Source organism: Agelaius tricolor, unplaced genomic scaffold, assembly GCF_023055355.1.
Source record: "Agelaius tricolor isolate 1412-34295 unplaced genomic scaffold, bAgeTri1.0.p SCAF_43, whole genome shotgun sequence".
Taxonomy (NCBI): domain Eukaryota; kingdom Metazoa; phylum Chordata; class Aves; order Passeriformes; family Icteridae; genus Agelaius; species Agelaius tricolor.
The window spans coordinates 788,887-808,908 of NW_027269303.1; the positions used below are offsets into that span (position 1 = coordinate 788,887).

Below are 20,022 nucleotides of genomic sequence, written 5' to 3' on the forward strand. Positions count from 1 at the left end.
TTCCACCTTCAAAATTCCCTTAATTGAAAGACTGATCCCAGAAAAAATCTGCAATTCTTGAAAAGTCTGCCTGGCCATGGCCCACTTAGGCTCTCACCTGCCTTCCAAACACTGGGGCTCTGGGCTTTCCTTCCTATGGAAAAGAACTGTCCTTCTAGTCCAGGTGCCCATGGCCAGAATGGAATTCCACCTCCAACACTGCCTTACTGTAAGACTGAAGGAGATTGTTGGCCCAAAGCATTTTATGTGTGGGGGAGGAAGGGGCAGGTCCAGCCTTGCCCTACCCTGGAAGCCCAGCCCTGCCCTGCCCTGGAACCCCAATCCCCCCAGAGCCTCTATCCCAGCCCAGCAGTGGCTGCCAGTCCCTGGCACAGCACAGGCAATGCTCCACAGCCACCTCTGCAGCCCCCAGCCCAGCTCCTGAGGGACCAAATGAGCCCAAGCCCCACCTGGGGGAAGGGCCCAGCAAGACCAAGGGGTATTGAAGGCTGACCACAAGGCAAGCACACATCTTGACCCTACCTCCTCTTGGAATTTCCATATGAACAGTGCTGGAATCCAGGAGATGAAAGCTCTGTGTGTGTGCTTCTCTAAATGTTATTTGTCTTTTTCTTATTCCCTCTTCTTGCAAAATTTGAGTAACTTAAAATGAAACAGGCTTACAGTTTGTGAAGTTGATTGAGCAAAGGTAATGTTATGAGAAGTGTTTCTTGTTGATTGAATGTTGTATTAAACCTTTGGCCAAAGTTTCTCTGATTTTCTAAAGTTGCCAGTAAAGTTCCTCTTTTGTTGTTTAGAGCTCCTGAGAATCTCTTGCTGATATTTATCCAGTGCGTCCAACTCAGTGTACACAAACAATTGTAATTCCTTTTAAATATCTTGTTGAGAGAGCTTTTTAGTGGATGGGGGTCAGGGCTTGTGTGTGCTGCTTGGCCCAGCCCAGGCAGGGCTTTCCCAGCCACATTCCACACTCCATTGCCCAGCTGGAGACACTGGTGCCTCTGAGTTGTGCTGACAGGAAGGACATGGATGGGCTGAGTGTGTCCAGAGAAGGGCAACAAGGCTGGGGAGGGGTCTGGAACACAAGTCCTGTGAGGAGTGGCTGAGGGAACTGCTGGGGTTGTTTATCCTGGAGAAGAGGAGGCTCAAGGGAGACAAGGCAGTGTCAGGGCACAGGCTGAACTTCATGATCTCCAAGGTCTTTTCCAGCCTTCCTGATTCTGGGATTCTCTGAAACCACCCTTGGAGCAGTTGCAGGATGAGCCCTGGGCCTCCTCTTCAGCAGCTCCAGCAGCCCAGGTCCCTCAGCTTCTCCTGCCAGCCCCAAAGCCCATCCTGTCAGTCCTGCAGAGCCTCTGCAGCTCCTCCTCATTGCCCAGAACAGGGAGCCCCAGAGGCAGACACAGCAGCCCAGATGTGCCCCCCTGGCCTGGGGTGCCTCTGGCAAGGGAGCAGCATCAGGCACTGCAGGAGCCTGCAGACAATTCCTGCAGCACTTGTAGGATGATCCTGCTGCCCAAGGGACGTTCCCATGGGGCCAAGTCAGGAACTGCAACGGGGAGTGGGGCCAGAGAGGAAAGGGCAAACAGGGATGGGCTGTTTGCAGGGGAGGGAACAGGGCTGGGCAGTTGGAAGAAATTTGAAGCAGGAAGAGTGGAGAAAGCAAAGGTGAAGCCAAGGAAATGGTCAGGGCAGTTTGGGGGTGGCTGCCAGGCAGCCCTGGCTCTGAGCAACAGCGTCTGCAGTGGCACAGGAAACTCCCAGCTGATGGGAACAAACTTTCTGGCTGAGTGCAGAGGCCAGGACAAAGCTGAGTGGTTTCCCTGGTGTCCCGCAGGCCTTGCTGGCCCCAGGGGCTGATGGCATTTGTGCTCCCTCAGGTTCATGTCCCCACAGCAACAGCATGGGGGTGCTGGCCCTGCTGTGTGCAATGCAAACAGGGGCTGCTGAGGCAGTGCTGCCGTGTCTGTGCCTGCAAGGATGGGGCACCTGTGTGAGCTGGGGGAGAGGCCAGGGCTGCAGAGGGGGGATGTTGTTGGCAGCTGCATGAGGACACTCTGGGACACTGCCCTGGGCTGTGCAGCGCACTGGGCATGGATCAGCCCCTGCTCTGCTGCTCCTTCCCGTCTGCCCCAGGGCCCTTGCAGAGCCCCAGCCATGCTGTTTGCCCCCAGCCTGCCCACGGCCAGCCTGGGGCTGCTGACGGGGGTTTCTGTGCTGAGCATTGGCCTGGCCGTGTTCTTGAGAGAGCCTGGGCAAGGAGCCTGGAGCCCCCAGGGCCTGGCCTGAGGCGTCAGCGCTGCCCCAGCAGTGCCCATGGCCTGTCCCTGCTGCAGCCCCGGCACTGCCACCCCCAGGGCTGTGCCCGGCCCCGAGAGCACTCAGGCCCTGCAGCAACACCAGGGCCACCAGGGCAGCGGGGCAGGGCCACGGCAGCAGCACTGGCAACACCAAGTGCTGCTGCTGCTGCTGCTGGGCACAGCTGCTGGGCCAGCACTCCTCTGCCCCAGCTCTGCACACAGACATTGCTGCTGCAGCTCCAGAGAAGGCAACAAAAGGGCATCTCTGCAGAAAACTCTACTGGGAGATCCCTTAGGTCATTAAAAGCCACCAAGAGCCTAGCCCCTCATTGACACAGTCTGTAGGCACAGGGAAGGCGGAGAGAAACAAAATAAGAAATGGCATAAGGAGTGACATTTTTTTGTGGACCATATGAAAAAACAAAAACAAAGGAAAGAAATCTCCAAAATGAAACAAACAAGAAGTATCAAAACTGAGTTTTATTACAAGTGATTTGGAGAAATTGCCCAATTTAATGTTCCTGAAAGCATCCAGTCATCAGTCTCCTCACAGCAGCCTTGAGCTCCTGGTTCCTCAGGCTGTAGATGAGGGGGTTCAGGGCTGGAGGCACCACCAAGTACAGAACTGACAGGGCCAGATCCAGGGATGGGGAGGACATGGAGGGGGGCTTCAGATGAGCAAATGATGCAGTGCTGAGGAACAGAGAGAGCACGGCCAGGTGAGGGAGGCAGGTGGAAAAGGCTTTGTGCCGTCCCTGCTCAGAGGGGATCCTCAGCACGGCTCTGAAGATCTGCACATAGGAGAAAACAATGAACACAAAACAACCAAAATTTAAACACACACTAACTGCAATTAGGCCAAATTCCCTGAGGTAGGATTTGGAGCAGGAGAGCTTGAGGATCTGGGGCACTTCACAGAAGAACTGGCCCAGGGTATTGCCATGGCACAGGGGCAGGGAAAATGTATTGGTTGTGTGAATCAGTGAAAAGAGAAAGGCACTGGCCCAGGCAGCTGCTGCCATGTGGGCACAAGCTCTGCTGCCCAGGAGGGTCCCGTAGTGCAGGGGCTTGCAGATGGACACGTAGCGGTCGTAGCACATGATGGTCAGGAGAGAAAACTCTGCTGAGATGAAGAAGAGAAAGAAAAAGAGCTGAGCAGCACATCCAGTGTAGGAGATGTTGCTGGTGTCCCAGAGGGAATTGTGCATGGCTTTGGGGACAGTGGTGCAGATGGAGCCCAGGTCAGCGAGGGCCAGGTTGAGCAGGAAGAAGAACATGGGCGTGTGCAGGTGGTGGCCGCAGGCTACGGCGCTGATGATGAGGCCGTTGCCCAGGAGGGCAGCCAGGGAGATGCCCAGCAAGAGGCAGAAGTGCAGGAGCTGCAGCTGCCGCGTGTCTGCCAATGCCAGCAGCAGGAAGTGCCTGATGGAGCTGCTGTTGGACATTTGCTGTGCCTTGGCATGTGGATCTGTAAAAAACATAAACATGGAATAGTTGGGTTTGGAGAGGAGTTGAAATATCCCAGCACAGCCTGGGGGCACTTTCCCCCCACTGCCTGCCCAGGGCTCTGCTGCCTGGAGCTGTCCCTGCCAGCAGCTGCTTCCCTGTGCCCAGGGCTGGGCCCTGCCAGTGCTGCCAGAGCCCAGCCCAGCCCTGGGGACTCAGCTCTGCCCTGCAGAGCCCTCCCAGCTCAGGCACTGCCCAGGGGCAGCTCTGGCTCTGCAGGCTCTGATGGCAACGTCAGAGCAACACTGAGGAGGCTGGAAAAGTGACACTGATGCAAGCTCTAAGGGGTCCTGTGGTGATTGCTGTTGCTTCCTGGTTTATTCTGATCAGAGAATTTTTTTTTTTCTCAACCTGAACTGAGAGATGAATATCAATGTGCAATTTCCAACTCAGCGCAGTAGATTTAAAAAGCAGGATATCCACATTTATGCAGCCTCTGCCTTGCTATACTCCCTGTATAATCTATTTGGAAATGTTCTGCAGGTAAATTCCATGCTGGGAGCAGTCCTGAACAATGCAGCATCCTCTCCACACAAGGAGAACACTCCCAAGCCTCACCAGCTGTCTCCTCCCAGCCAGATCTTGTCCCCCAGTGCTGGGAGCAGCTGCCAGGGCTGGCTGAGAGCTGTCCCTGGCAGGCAGCAGAGTCCCTGCCCCAGCACAGCGCCCTGGGCTGCAGGACCCTGCTCTGCAGGACAGCCCTGGGCACCCCTGGCTGCTCTGCACAAGAGACAAGCAGAGAATGTACTCACAGGCTCTGCAGGCATTGGCATGTTCCAGCTTGAGGAGATGGCTCCAGGAGCTGCAGCTGCACTGTCCTGCAGCCAGAGGTTCCTGTGCCAAGGGCTGGCAGTGATTGTGCCCCAGGCACTTCTCAGCCCCTTCCCAGCCCTGACTGATTGAAGCTCTCTGTGCCTCTGGGCTGTGCCCGGGCTGGCTGCAGGCAGTGCCCCAGCCCTGCTGGGCTGGCACAAGAGCTGCTCATCCAGAGAAATGTGCTTTTGAAGCTCTTCTTGGTGACCAGGAGCTGCCTCTGTGCCAGGAGCCCAGCCCAGCTCAGCAGCACAGACACAGCACAAGGACTTTAATCAGCCTCTGGGGCTTTGTGCTCAGGCCCTGAACATCAGGCCCTGAGAGGGAGCTGAAGAAACCTCTGCAGAACTCCAAGGCAGAATCCAACTCCAAACTTTCTTGGACTTTTAATGGGTCCCAGAGAGGGACACGACTGAGAAAGTGTCCCCAGGCCCCAGGCAGAGCAGAGAACTGCAGGCAGTGATGACAGGTGGGGACAAAGAGAAGCCAAGTCTTGGTGCCCTGGGGCACAGCAGGGTCTGTGCCAGCAAGGGCTGGGAGGAGACACCTTGTCCTGAGGCCCTGGGGCCTCCTGGCACAGCCCCAGCCAGGCTGGGCACTGTCAGCCCCTTGTGCTGCCCTCAGCATCCCCCCCTAGCCCACATCCCAGTGGCCTCAAGGATCTGCTGCAAGGAGTCCCTGGGGAGCTTTGCTCAGCAATGGCCCTGGGGGCTCCTGAATGCTCCCTGCAGGGACTGCAGGTTTTTCAAAGGACTTTGGCTTTGGCTTTTGCCTTGCAGTCTCTGAGAGGTTTGTGCAATCATGGCCTCCAATTATCTGCTGTAATTAGTCCCTGGAGAGGCTTTGTCAGTAACAACATTCAGTGGGGCTCATTAATACTTCAGGGTACTTCAGTTATTTGAAGGTACTTGGTGTTTCCCTTTTGATACAGACTCTGTGAGAGGTTTGTGCAATCATGGCCCCAATTATCTGCTTTAACGAGTCCCTGGAGAGCTTTGTACTGACACTCATTGGGGCTTATTGATGCCTTGAGATACTCAAGGTTTTTAAGGTACTTTATGGATTTAAGAATACTTTTAGGTACTTTTAAGGATTTTCCTTCCCACACTGAGTCTCTGAGAGGTTTTTGTGCCATCCTGGCCTCCAATTCTCTCCTCCAAGGAGTCCATGAGGAGCCTGTGTTGGGTATCTTCCCCCTTTCTGTTTTACAACAAAGATGGAACTGAAAGAATTTTGTAAGACTTTCTAAAAGCATCCAAACAAACATGGGACAATTATCAATACAACAACAATAACCACTAAGATAATTAATAGTCCTGTTTTAGCTAGACCTCATCCAACCCTTTTGTGCTCAGGACTGGAAGAGTTTATTGAACCAGTCTTTGTTTTCCACTTGAAGCTTCTTGAACCCTTCCTTCAGTGCCTGAATGCTCTTGTGGATTGACTGGCTGTGGCTGGAGAGGTTCATGCAGCACATGCCCTCAGAGTCTACACAGCCATGCCCATGTGCCCAGAGTAAAAACTCTATCACTGTTCTGCAAGGTGGCATGTCTGATGGTCTCTGTGTCTGAGAGCAGCCACTCAATGTGAGGGAGGCAGCATTGGTTTGCTCACTTAACAGGCACCCAGGATGGTCTGATTGCCCTAAAGCTTTAGCTGCCCCCACCCAAGGTAGTAAGATGGAGGCTGCCATTCTCTTGTTTTTACTCCAGTAGATGACATTATTTTTGCAATCAGATTCAAAGTAGTGTGTAGATCTTTTTGCTCTGTTTCTCTGGCCATTAATCATTTTTGTCTTGGGTGCCAGCAAGGTAAGCCTCCCCAAGCTACAGGGTCTGCCTTTGATGTGTGAAGGGACACCAGGCCATGCTCTATCCTTGCAAATAAGAAACACACCCTGTAGTGAGTTGAGTGGGTAGCTACTGGACCAAGAAATCATGGAAGAGGTGTAATTACACCTCAGGTCTGGTTTTTGTAAGTGGGATGGTATGGGGAGATGTCTCTCCTGATAGTTTCTTTTTTTCTTGTAATTTTGTGTCTTTCACCCTCTTCCCATCTCAGACAGTAATAAAACCTTACACAAAAGTCCATTTTTACAGAGCTGAGAATTTCTACCCCCTGAGTTCGAGTGGTGCATGCAGGAGATTCTGGGTCCAGTAGTCCCAAGCACCGACAGGGTTGCACTTCTATTTGCCGTCAGGATTGTCACCTGGCATACTGCAAATGGCACCGTCAGTTATTGGCCAGACATCTGTAGGCCACCCCAGTAGGCAGGTGGAGAAGGGGTCATCAGGGCTAGCGACAGACAGGCACAGGGTGTCTTGTTTCATGGCTTTTGCTAGTTATCCATACACTGTGCTTTGTGTTTTTGAGGGCTACCCATCCACTTGCGAGGAGCATGGTTGCAAACAGGCTGAGGAAGGTGAGTAGAAGCTTCCTATGTGTCATCTTCAAGAGAATTGTCTAGTCCAGGTGCTAGAGTCACTGTCTGGTGGGTTTTGTCTTGGGGTGGACTTGGGGGTTCCTTTGCAGAATCCACACTCAGTGGCTACAGGTAGGGCTTGATGTTCTTATCTGGGATACACCAAGGTCCTTTATCACAAATGGTCTCATTGTGGCAATTTGGCCTTCAGGTCCTTTGATGTTAATAAGTTCTGCACTTCGGACACTGTCACTATCACCTCCAATCTCAGACAATATTCCTGCAGTAGCTGTAAACGCCCAGTTAGGAGCCCACTTGGAACGTGAGATACCTGTCACGTCTGCTCCCATGTCCACAAGCCCTGTCAAAACAATCTTTTCACTGTTAAGTTCCAGAGTGCAGGTGATTTTTGGTCAATCCTGATTTATCACATCCCTAGTGAAGTGTCATCAGCATCCTGCCTGGGCAATTGTTAGTCCTTGGGGTATAAAACAAGGTGGGTTGGGAGACAGGGCCAGCACTGTAATTTCTCATTGTGAGGACATTGATAGTATGGATGGCAATACAAAAAATTCTTCAGTGCTTGATTGGTAGTTTACTAAAATTAATAGTTCACAGGGCTGATCTTCGGGCCCCAGCTCTCCTGTCGATATTTCATGGGCAAAATAATCAGTTAAAACAACAGATTCCAGACTCACCAACTTCAATTTTGCCCCTGGTGGTAAGGTGGTTGGCAAATGGGAGATGAGGTGCTGGAGTTTAGGGCTACATTATCTGTAATGGGTGTACAATTCAGCGATTGTAGGCATCATTGGCTTGAACATTTGTGCCATAGCCTGAGGCCACCTTGCACTCCAATGGCAGTTTTTGGCTGCTTGGTGTAATTACCTTTTGAGAAATTCCACCTAATTTGATGTTGATTATCCATTAGGGACCGGATAGGCCCCTCCTCCTTGGGGACAATCTTCTCTAAAATGTCCTGTTGACCACACTGGAAACATATTTTTGGGCCCTGTAGATGTTGCTGGGGCCCCTTAAAGGGGAATTTCATGGCCCCTGGGGCTTCTACAACTCCCGATGCCTGGGCTTGTACAGCTGCTCTGTGTTCTGTTGTTCTGAGGCAATTTCAGGCCTCAATCATCTGCAGGCGTGTGGGTTCCAGCTCTAGTGGAAGGGCACGCAGCACTTTCTTACATTCCAGGTTGGCATTAGCTACCCCCAACGATTTTAGTAATTAATTTTGAGTCTTTTCATTCCAGACTTGTTTCTCTAGTGCCTGTTTAAGGTGATCAATAAATTTCATGTAGGGCTCTCCAGGTTCTTGTCTTCTGTTTACGTAGTCCAAACTGGGGGTGGTACTATCTGGTACCTGGATTCAAGCTTTCAAAACCATTTTTTTTTATATCATCCAGTGCTTTTCTGGGGATACCTGCTGCTTGATCATCTGGTAGGCTGTGTTGTCCTTCTCCAGCTAGATGGTTGATTGTCATTTCAGCCCTTGCCTCATTATTAGCACAGTCTTCTATTAATTCATTTAGCAAACGTTTCCATCCCCCTTCCCACAGGGTGTATTCTGTAGGTGACAACAACATGGTCATAATATATTTTAAATCATAGGGGGTTAAGATGTGCTGTAAACATGGCCCTCATTAGGCCATTAAAACAAGGTAAGTCCTTCCTATGGTCTTTAGCTGCCCTACACAGATCCTTGATTTCCCCATAAACCAATGGCTGATACCTGGGGTTCTGCCCCCTTCTTTCATAACATACGGGGGTAACGAGGAGTTTCGAGACAATTTGCCAGTCTCCTTCCTTAACTGCTTCCTTCCAGATCCTTTCCCAGGGATCTTCTGGGGTTGAGGGGCGAGGTGGCTCTGGGGAGTCCAAACTTTCTTCCTGGGAGGAAGAATAACTTGGAGCAAAAACATTCAGATTAGAAATATTGTGACAGCTGGGCTTTTTATCTTTGGTCATGGGGTTATATTTTGCCGGAGAGTGAGGCAAAGGGCGCTGCCATTTTGTCAGGTGTTGGGGAGGAAGGGCCTTGATTGAGGATGGCGGACTCCTGGGGTGGAGTTTTGGAGGCATGGCCCAGGGTGAAGGTGGAATGATTGACAGTGGGGGCGTGACCCGCAGTGGGGGGGGTGGAGTCTGGAGGTTCATTCAGGGCGGAAGAGAAGGCTGTGGTAGCAGGAAGTGGAGGAGCCAAGATGGAGGGAGGATGATTGGGCTCCTGAGCCACGTTCAGGCTCCTTCTGTCTTGAGTCTCCAGGGCATGATGCTCCAAGACAGCCTGGCCATTGCCATCTTGGACCATTGTAGAAGGTCTGAGAAAGGCAGGTTTGAGGGGAGGTCCCGAGTTAGGAGTGACCAATGGATTGAGTTTTCAGCACACTGCTTGCTGGTGAAGGGTCTCAAGGATGGTGTGGAAGATGGGGAGCATGCAGGGTGCAATGGGGTCCCTTTTAACTCCCATGGAGTCCCAAAATTCAGTGGTATGAATTTCATCAGCAGAGGCGTCTGGAAAATTTTTAATGATCCACCTCATGATTGATTTTAATTCATACTTTGAAAATATTATGTCATGATCAGTTAGAATTGAAGCATCCATGTATGCTCCTTTCTACTTTGGACATCTGACTGCCTTTTTTTTTTATTCTGCCTTACGGGGAAGAGCCACCAGAACACCCCAAATCAGTTATGGGACATGGGTGCATATTGTACAAACACAGTGGCAAAATGGGCAATAAATGTCTTGCATTTCCCCAAACCCACCTCCAATCCTATGCAGGTGAAACCGTCGTTGTCCCTGCTGATCCTGGGCAAGGTCCCTCAAAGCAACAATGAATCTGCTGGGCCTGGCACAATCCAAAATCCCAGGGAGCACTGGCCTATCCATCAGCTAACCCCAGCTGACGTGACTGACACAGGGAGCCCTGAGTGTCCTGGTCCCTGCTCGGGCGCCAAAGGTCACAATGAGGGTGGCTGTGACAAACCTCTCTGGTTGCCTGACTTCAGGGCGAGGGTGGTGGAAATGAAAAGGAGTGGGTTCGATGGAGTTGCCCAAAAAGAACTTTAATAACAGGGTGAAAAACAAGAAACATGGAGAAGTTGAGCACAGTACAAGGGGCAGGATCCTAAGACCCGAGACAAAGGGGAAGCAAGAACATAGACACTTGGGGCTAGAACACTCTGGAACAGTACTTGTTTCCGTATAAGGGAAACAAGTAACCAATAGGGGAGTAGAACTTGGACAACTCAGCATAACAACACTAAAGGCTTAAAGGGAACTCTCAAACTCACCCTAAGTTAAACAAATGATTCCCAGGGCTTGAAACTCACGCCCAGATTTTTGGAGTAAAATCTGTCTGACTCTGAGTTACAGCTGGGCTAACTCCCACATTGCTGCTTTGCTCTGGTCCCTTGGGACCATCCGGCCCAACAGAGCCACAGGGATGTCCTTGGTTCCACGAGGCTCCACAGTGTCACAATGGTCCCTTGGATCCATGGTGCTCTGCAGTGTCACATTGGCCCCTGCATTTCACAAGGCTCCAAAATGTCACATTGGTCTCCATAGGAAAGAAAGCACGCAGCCCCCATGTTTCAGGAGCTGATGAACAGCAACCACCAGAGGCCAAGGCAAGCCTGACCTGTCTGTCCCGGCAGGTTTGCTTGGAACAACCCTTGGATATTTGAAATTATGAATGTGAAATCCTAATTTTAGACATTTGTGCCTGGAGAAGGATGATTTTTTCCATACAAAGAAAAGCACAGATCCCTTTCCAGTGTTTAGAAAACAGGTGAGTTCTGGCACTCAGGTTTAAAAGACCAGCCAGACCTGTCTGTCCTGGCAGCTTTTGTCTGGCAGCAATCCTTGGATACACAGAAATTTGGAGGTGGAATCCTAATTTTGGCCATGGATGCCTGGAAAAAATGGACAATTCTTTTCTATACAAAGGAAAGCCCAGAGCCCCAGTGTTTCAGGGGCAGATGGGAGTGGCCTTCCACATTCCAAGGTCAGCCAGACCTGTCAGGTGACCCCTGGGAGGCCAAGGCAGCCACACCTGTTTCATGTTCCCTTGGTTCCACAGGGCCCTGCAGTGTCACAATGGCTCCTTGCTCCCATGATGCCCTCAGGTGTCATAATGGCCCCTTGATTACACAAGTCTTTAAGGATCCTAATGGTCTCCATGGTTCCACAAGGCCCCACAGTGTCATGATGGTCTATTGGTTCCATGAAGCCTGGCTGTGTCCAATGGCCCCTTGGTTCCATTGGGGCCCAGTAGTGCAACAATGATTCCCTTGGTTCCACGAGGCCCCACAGTGTCACAGTGGCCCCTTGGATCCATGGTACCCTGCAGGGTCACAATGTCCTCTGCATTTCAGAAGACCCCAAAGCTTCCCAATGGTCTCCACGGTTCCTCAAGACTCCACAGTGTCACAGTGGCCCCTTGGATCCATGGTACTCACAGTGTCACAATGATCCCCTTGGTTCCACAAGTTCCACCAGTGTCACCATGGCCCTTTGGCTCCACAACGCCATGCAGTGTCACAATGGTCTCCATAGTAAGGAAACAAGTGAGCCCCAGTGGTGCAAGGTCAGATGAGAGGCAGTCACCAGAGGCCAAGGCTGGCCAGACTTGACTGTATTGGTAGATTGTTTTGGAGAGTAACCCTTGAATATACGGAATTTTAGAGGTGGAATCCTAATTTCAGCCATGTGAGCTTAGACAAGAAAGACAGTTCTTTTCCATAGGAATAAAAGCACGGAGCCCCAGTGCTTCATGGTCAGATGGGAGTGGCCCTTGGCATGTCTAATTCAGTGGGACCTGTCAGACAGCCCCCAGGAGGCCAAACCAGGCAGACCTGTTCCATGTTCCATTGACTTCATGGGTCCTAACACTGTCACAATGGTCTCCTTGATTCCATGAGCTCTGGCAATGTCACAATGGCTTCTTGGTTTCATGAGACCCAACAGAGTCACAGGGTTCCCGTGGCTCCATGTGGCCCCGCTGTGTCACAATGGCTCCTTGTTTCTATGGGCCCCAATATTTGATCATTGACCCTTGCTTCCATAGGGCCCCTGAGTTGCACAATGGTCTCCTTGATTCCATGAGGTTCCGTGGTGTCCTTGGACCTGCATTGTCACAACAGAGCCACAGCTCCATGAGGTTCCGTAGTGTCACCGTGGTCACTGTCAGAGGCTGGATGAGATCCATGTCCCGAGACACCTTGGGATGCTCGGAATGCCCGTGTGGGGCCAGGGCTGGGTCAGGCCTTGGTTTGTGGTGGGACAGAGCCCCACCCCCAGCCCTGGCCTGGCAGAGCTGTCAATCACACAGCAGGGGTGGTGCTAACCCAGCTCTGATTGGCCCAGCTGTCAATCAACACACCAGCAACTGGTGCCTACCGTGACTCTGATTGGACGAGCAACTGGCAATCCCACCCCAGGGGCGGGGCCATGAAGTCCCAGGGGGTTAAAAGCCAGAGCAGGAGGCCAGCCCAGGGTGTGGATCCTGCCTTCTGCTGGGGTTCCTCTGTTGGTGATGCTGGAACTCCGGCTGTTGGTACCTATGTGTGTGTCTTTCTACGGATTTTCTGTCTTTCTGTTCTCTATTTCTTCTCCTTCTAATGCTACTTACCTGGCACATTTTTGGGTAGATTAACATCTTAAGGGTTAACGGTTTTTAGGTTAAATGGGCTGAGTTTATGAAGTTAATACTATGATAAGCATTTTCTGTTGAAGTGGATGTTGTATTAAACCCTTTGCAAAAGTTCCTTGATTGTCTATATTTTGCCAGTAAAATTTGGTGTCATTTTGACCTCCTAGCTCAGTTGCTCAGAGCATGGTGCTGGTATCACTGAGGTTGTGGGTTCAATCCCTGTGTGGGCCATTCACTTAAGAGCTGGACTTGATGATCCTTGTGGGTCCCTTTCTAAAAAGAAGAATATTCTTTGCATCTGTTCATGTTGAGAATATCTGGTGGGTGTTTCTCTTGTGCACCAAACTCAAGGAGAGGAACCTTTGGTAACCCCCAGCATTTTAGTGTTCTGGGGTGTTCCAGCCCTGCAGGCTCACAATGGCCTCTTGTTTCCATGAGGCCCCACAGTGTCACACTGGCCCCTTGGTTCCATGGCCCCAACAGTGCCACAATGATCCCCTTGGTTCCACAACTTCCCACAGTGTCCCACTGGCCCCTTGGTTCCATGAGGGTCTGCAGTGTCACACAGGTTTATGGCATTTGTCCTTGCTGCCCCTCACATCCCAGTGCTCCACAAACAGCCCCGAGGCACCCGTGAGGGACTGGCCCTGCTGTCCCAGGCTGGGCTCAGGGCTTGGCCTTTCTGCTTCCCCCAGGCAGCCCAGGCCTTGCTCAGCATTGCAGTTCCCTGCTCAGAGCCTTGGGCTCCCTGCAATCCTGGCCTCAAGGATCTGCTCTCAGCACTCCCTGGGGAGCCTTTGGCCCTCCCTGCCCTCAGTGGGGCCCAGTGATGCTCCAAGGGACTTGGAGTTTCGCTTCTGATTCCTTGAGCAGCTTCTTCAGACTTCTCTCAGTGCCTGAGGGTCCTGGACTCAGCCCCAAATCCCTTGTGGGGCTCAATAAAATACAGAAAACTCTTGGGGGTGCTTTGTCTTCCTTCAGTGGTCTTCAAGTCTCCAGGGCTTGTGCAGCTGATTGGAATGAAGTTGGGATTCTTGTAAGGAGGAAATTTAACGTGCACCTCATGACTTTTCTTCTTTAATCAAGTGTTTATTTTTTTTAATTTTTCAGGTCAGAGAAGAGCAGATAGAAGCATTCCCCAGGTGATCTTGATGCTTGTCCTAGGGTGACGTTATGATGCTTGTATCCCCATTCATGTGTTCTGTTAATGTTGGCTATTATGTTCTGTACCTTTAAGACCGGCTCTGAAGAGGGAAAGTTTTGTTTTGGTTTTCTTATCAGCCTGGTGGGACACAGACACTGCAGCTTTTGTTTTTTCTGCTTTTGCTTTTCGCTTTGCTCTCTCTCTCGCTCTTGCTTGCTTCGCTTCTGCTTGCTTTTGCTCATTAGCTAGTTTAGCTAAACTGTCCAATTTCTTCCTGGACTGTTTCTCCTTTCCTTTTTCTGACCATTTTGAACCTGCTCCGGACTGGGACCTGGGAAACACCAAGATCCTGCACCTTGTGGCCTGCAGCAGCTGCCCCAGTGCCGGAGGGACTGAGAACAGAGTGACCACCCCCCAAAGAGAGACTTTCTTGATTTGTCTTTTTTTTTTTTTCAGAGCGGTGTCATCTGGTATTGTTCATTTTGTGTGCTGGGGGTGCTGTGCCTGTTAAATAAACAGGTTCTTTCCACTCCTCTACGAGGAATCCTTCCCGAACTGGTTGGGGGGAGGGGCTGTGTGGGTTTGCGTTCTGGAGGTGCCCTAATTTTGAAATTCTCCTCCAAATTTGCCCTAAACCACGACAATGTTGAATGTCTCCTTAGGCGGTCTGGGCATGGAGAAGAATGAGCCCCTTGAGGGCTGACCCTGTTTGGACCAGCTGCTCCTCACCCCCAGCCTCACCGTGTCTGACATGGCCCACCTGGCACTGACATCCCTGTGCCCTGCAGCAGAACCTTGTCCCCTGAGCTCTGCAGCTCCATGTCCCAGCCCATTGCACCGTGTCCCACCTGCTCTCCTCAGGGCTCTGCCTGCACACAGACCCAGGAGAAGTTTTCCTGTTGGTGAGGAAAGAGTGGAAAAGCCTGAGCAGGTTTCCTGAACAACAAACCCCACTCAGGAGCCACCTGCTCAGTCCAGGCTGCCTGGAATGGTGTCACCTTTCTCCAAGGGACAGTGTGAGCAGAAATGATCTCTGGAAGCAGAATTCTCTGAGTCTTGCAGCTGAATTCTCTGTCCCTGTCCTTTCCCTGGATCTCTGTTGCAGATGGAAGCTGCTGGTGCCATCCTCACCTTTAACCTCTCTTTGGAATGCAAACAGATGTTCCCAGGTGTGTTAAGCAGGATCTTCTCAATGTTTCTACAAAACTTTTGTATTTTTCATGGAATGAAGGTGCCATTTTGGGGTGACATGGAAACAAGGTGTCAATTGTGACCCTGGGGTGCCATGGAACCAAGGGGCCATGGTGATACAGCAGGGCCATGTGGATCCAGTGGTCCATTGTGACACTGTGGATCCAAGGAGACCATGGAGACACCCCCAGAGCCTCATGGAACCAAGGAGTCCATGGTGACCCAGCGGGGCTGCCTGGAGCCAATGGTCCATGGTGACACTGCCCATCCAAGGAGGCCATTGTGACACTGAAGAACTTCATGGCACCAAATATCCATGGTGACACAGCAGCAGGGCATCATGGGAACCAAGGAACCGCTGTTGGCAGTAGGGAAACTCATGGAACCAGGGCCCTTGTGGCACTGCAGAACCAACAGAGCTGCTGGCCCTTGTCCCCTGGCCCTGCACAGCTCCTTGGGAGGCACGGCAGGAGCAGCACCCTGGCAGCCTCGGGAATGCCCCTCTGGGATCCATGGCACACACTGCCAGGGGCTGGAATTCCAGTTCCCAGCCAGGAAAAGATGTTCCTGCCCTGGAAGGAAAAGTTCTCAAGAAGGAGCCAAAAGCCAAGTGGAGCAAGATCTTACAGTGATATTTCACTGCCAGCCTTCATAACTTCACCCATGGTTGTTGTAGCTCCTGGATTGGGAATTAAATCAGGGCAGGGTCTTTGGTGGGAGCTGCCCTGGGTCAAGGGAGACACTGAGAGAGAAACAGAGCAGGCAAAGAGAGGCAGGAGAGAAAGGAGGACACAAACACAATCAGCTTAGAAGGTGGCACTCTGAAAAACAAACTGGAACTGATGGAAAATGAATGAGACAGAAATTAATAATCTGAAAGTTTTATTTATTATCAAAATATATCCCACATACCCAGCCCCACACAATCCTGATCTCACTTCTCCAAATTTGTATGCCACTTCCCCAAATCTCCTTCCAATCCCATCTCACCCTAGAGGCTGTGGAATTGAGTACTTTTGACATGGGACTGATTTTTTTTTTGAGGTGGGAACAAGCCAATTTTAGGTGGGATTAAGCCCTTGTGGGGTATGACTGAGTTTTTTTCAAAGCGATTAGGTCATTTTGAGGTGACAGATCAAATCATCTTGGTTTTGGAGTGCAAAGATACGGAGAACACTTCCTGAAATCGCCCAAGAACCCACAAATCCCCCAAAATATGTCCCCAAACCATAAATTCCATCTGAAATACCTGTTAAATTGTGGCACTTTAGACATCTTTGATCAATTACTTTCTTTTTAGTCGTATTATTTTTAAGTAATAGAGACAAATCAGAAGAAAATTAGGGCCAAACCAAAAGGATAACCAGCAAGGTATCCTCCCAACATGGATCACAGGGAATGTGGGTTACCAGGGCTCTGCCCAAAGTAGGTCCTCTCATGGGGCATGGAGTTGGAGCAGTGCAGGAAGCTCTTCCCACAGTCAGAGATGTTGCAGGGCTTCCCCTATGGGTGGATCTGTGTGTGTCTGGTCAAGTGAGAGCTGCTGGGGAAGCTCTTCCCACACTGGGGACACTCGTAGGGCCTCTCCCCAGTGTGGATGCGCCGGTGGGTGATGAGGTGGGACATGCAGCTCAAGCCCTTCCCTGTAGCCATGATATTTTCTGAAAAATCCTTTCCTTAGGATTTTTCTCTTGCGAAGCTGAGAGGCCTCAGGAACAAAATGTAAACAATGATAATTTGGTGGTGTGGAATGCAACAAGTGGATCTGTGATTGGTCTCATGTGGTTGTTTCTAATAATGGCCATTCACAGTCCAGCTGTCTGGACTGTCTCAGTCAGTCACAAGCCTTTGTTATCATTCCTTTTCTATTCGTAGCTAGCCTTCTGATAAGATACTTCTATTATTGTAGCATAGTTTTAATATAATATATATCATAAAATAATAAATCAAGCTTTCTGAAACGTGGAGTCGACATTCTTGTCTCTTCCCTCATCCTAAGAACCCAGCGAACACCATCACACTTCCCACACTCCCCACACTCGTAGGGCCATTCCCCAGTGTGGATCATCTGGTGGCTGATCAGGGTGCTGCTCTGCCTGAAGCTCTTCCCACACTCCAAGCACTTGTGGGGCTTCTCCCCATCATGAAGCTGCTCATGGACCACCAGCTCTGAGCTCTGGCTGAAGCTCTGTCCACCTTCCTGGCTCAGGGTGGGTCTTTCCTCCTCAGAGCACTCTGGGCTGGGTGTTGAGCCCTTCCTCATGTAAGATCTTCCCCTGGGATTTCCTGCCTGTTGAATTCCTGTGCCATGGAGCTGCTCAAAACTGCCTCTTCCACAAAGTTCTGCCATGGGGATTTTTCCTCCCTGGTCTCCATCCTCAGCTTCTTCCCTGGGGGAGGAAGGACAGGGAGAGGATGGAATTTGCCTCTGTGCCAGAGGGAAGGGGAAGGAGATCCCCCCAGTTCATCCCCAGCAGGACGGGGTTGGCAGCAGGGTTGTCCTGCAGCCGGGGGCTGTGCTGGGCTGGGAGATGGAGCAGGAGAGAGGGGGAAAGGGGCACTGACTTCCTCCTCACCTGCCTGGGTGTCCCAGGGTTCCTTCCTCTTCCTTGCAGATTCCTCCTCTATCTGGTGAAGGTTTCAGGATGGGAAATTCTGTTTCGGGATGAAAACAAGGGATGAGCACACTAAATTTTGTACTGGATTGAAGGCAAACCAGGTGGAGAGTCTAAGCCAGACTTAGAATTTAATAAGAAAATGAAGATCAAGGCAATGATACAGAAACACTGCCCTAAAGTGACAGAGTCAGGATATAACCTGATACCCTGCTGGTCAGGGTGGTGGCAGCAGTCCCATTAAATGGTGGCTGCAGTCCTGTTGGAGTGATGAACGTGATTCTGTCCAAGCAGTGATCCTGTAGAAGGGTCTGGTCGTCCTCTGAAGGTCCAGTGGTGGTTCTGGAGCTCTTGTCCTCTGGGAATCCAGTAGGCAAGCTGCTCCTGGTGTTGCAAGGCTCAGCTTATATCCAGGTAGGAATGCTTGGATCCTCCCCCTGGGCGGAGCATCCCACAATGGGAGGATGGAATTTGATCAGTCCTGCAGTGACACTCAATGGCCCATTCCCAGAAGATATCTCCCCTGGAGGGCGTTATCAGGGCTGAGTCATGGAAGAGATCAAGAACACTGCCCCACCTGTTTATAGCAGTTGATGAAGATGGGGATTGAAAACATGCATTTGGTTCCATCTTACATTGCAGCCTAAAACAGTGGGGGAATCCCTGCTCAGGGGGTGAACACCACCCCCCTTACCCAAACTGGCTCAGGTGTAAAACCCCCACCCCGGGAAGGCCACACACACAGGGGACAATGTCAGACTTGCCCTGCCCCAGGGGAGGTCTCTGTCCCTCTCACTCCGTGGCTGTCCCCCCTTTTCTCTTTCACAGGCCGGGGGCTTTGCCAAATCTAAGAATAATTTTTTTCTCTTTCCCTGTCACCTTTGTGACATCTACACAGAGCTTTCCCTTCCTTTTCATAATCTTTTCATAAAAGAGGTATCGCAATATATTGGGCAGAATTTCCACGTTTCTTTTATCAGAATGTGGCAGCAGCTGAGCTGGAGCTGTGCAGGACCAATGGATTTTGGAATTGCCACAAAATTGCTTCTACTGTAAGTTTACTGAATTTTGGGATTTGTTTGTGTTTTCACCACAAGTGACTTGTGGGAAGAGCAAATTCAAGGCATTTTCTGTAGGGTTAAGTTTGATTTTTGTCAAGAAACAACTTTACTTTGTCCAGTGCCCTGGGGATGGTCAAGGGGTCACTGACCCTCTCACACTGGGGGATGCTTGGGAGGGGCTTGGGGGGGTTATCCCTGTCCCTGTCACCCCAGGCCATTCCCCAGGGGTGTCCCTGTCCCTGTCACCCCAGGCCATTCCCCAGGGTGTCCATGTCCCTGTCACCCCAGGCCATTCCCCAGGGGTGTCCCTGTCCCTCTCACCCCAGGCCATTCCCCAGGGGTCTCCATCATTCTCACCCCAGGGAATGCCTGGGGGGTCTCCCTCCCTCTCTCCCCTGTGCCAGGGGGTGCTCGGGGCAGTCTCTGTCCCTCTCAGCCCAGGGGATGCTCAGGGCTCTCTGTCCCCTGGCCCTGGGGGATGCTCGGGGGGTCTCCATCCCTCTGGCCTCAGGCAATGCCTGTGCAGGGCTGGGCACCAGGGGCTCTGTGTCCCTCTCACCGCTGAGGCTGCTCGGGGCTGGGGGGGCTCTGCCACCTTCTCACCCCTGGGGAGGCCGGGGGGGTCTCTGTCCCTCTCAGCCCTGCTGGGACCCCACCCAAACATCATCGGGGTCACAGGGACAGAGACACCCCCAAAGCCCCAGAAGGGCTGAGCCTGGGATTTGGTTTGGGGCTGAGGATTTAGGAAGGGGCTGGAATTGGGGCTGGGCTTGGAGTTGGGGCTGAGATTTGGATTAGGGCTGGGATTGGGGTTAAGGCGAGACATGGGATTGGCTTTAGGGCTGGGGTTGGGATTGGGTCTGGGGCTAGACGAGTCTGGCACTGGGATGTGATTTAATACAGAACTGTGAGTGTGTCTGAACATGGAGTGAGATTGAGACCAGGATCAGGGTCAGGTTTGGGACTGAGCTCACCCAGAGCAGGAGAGATGGGGATGTCAGTGTGGGAAGGTTTGGGGGAAATACTGATTTGGGGAAAACCAAGGTGTGAATGCCTTCGGTTGGGGATTCCTCTTTACCAAGTCCATCTCTAGAAGTCACCTGATGTCCATAATAACCTCCAAAAATCAAGAGTGAATAAAAAAAAAGCCACCTGGAATGTCCCATTTCCAGTCTCATCCCTCTGGGGTTTTGGTGGTGCCCTGTCTCTGGGCTGTTGGGGATCCCATGGGTCCTGGGGATCCCCCCTCTCCAGGGTCCTGCTTGGGGATGCTGGGGGGTTTTGGGGTCACAAGGTCCCTCTCTCCA

At 51.5% G+C, this 20,022-nt stretch overlaps 1 protein-coding gene across 1 annotated transcript; it reads right to left on the bottom strand.

The window, feature by feature from the left end:
* Positions 1 to 2,812: 2,812 nt before the first annotated feature.
* LOC139604029 (olfactory receptor 14J1-like) lies at positions 2,813 to 3,745 on the bottom strand. Its single transcript, XM_071455018.1, has one exon. The coding sequence runs from the start codon at positions 3,743 to 3,745 to the stop codon at positions 2,813 to 2,815; it is 933 nt and encodes a 310-aa protein (XP_071311119.1).
* Between the last annotated feature and the right edge of the window lie 16,277 nt (positions 3,746 to 20,022).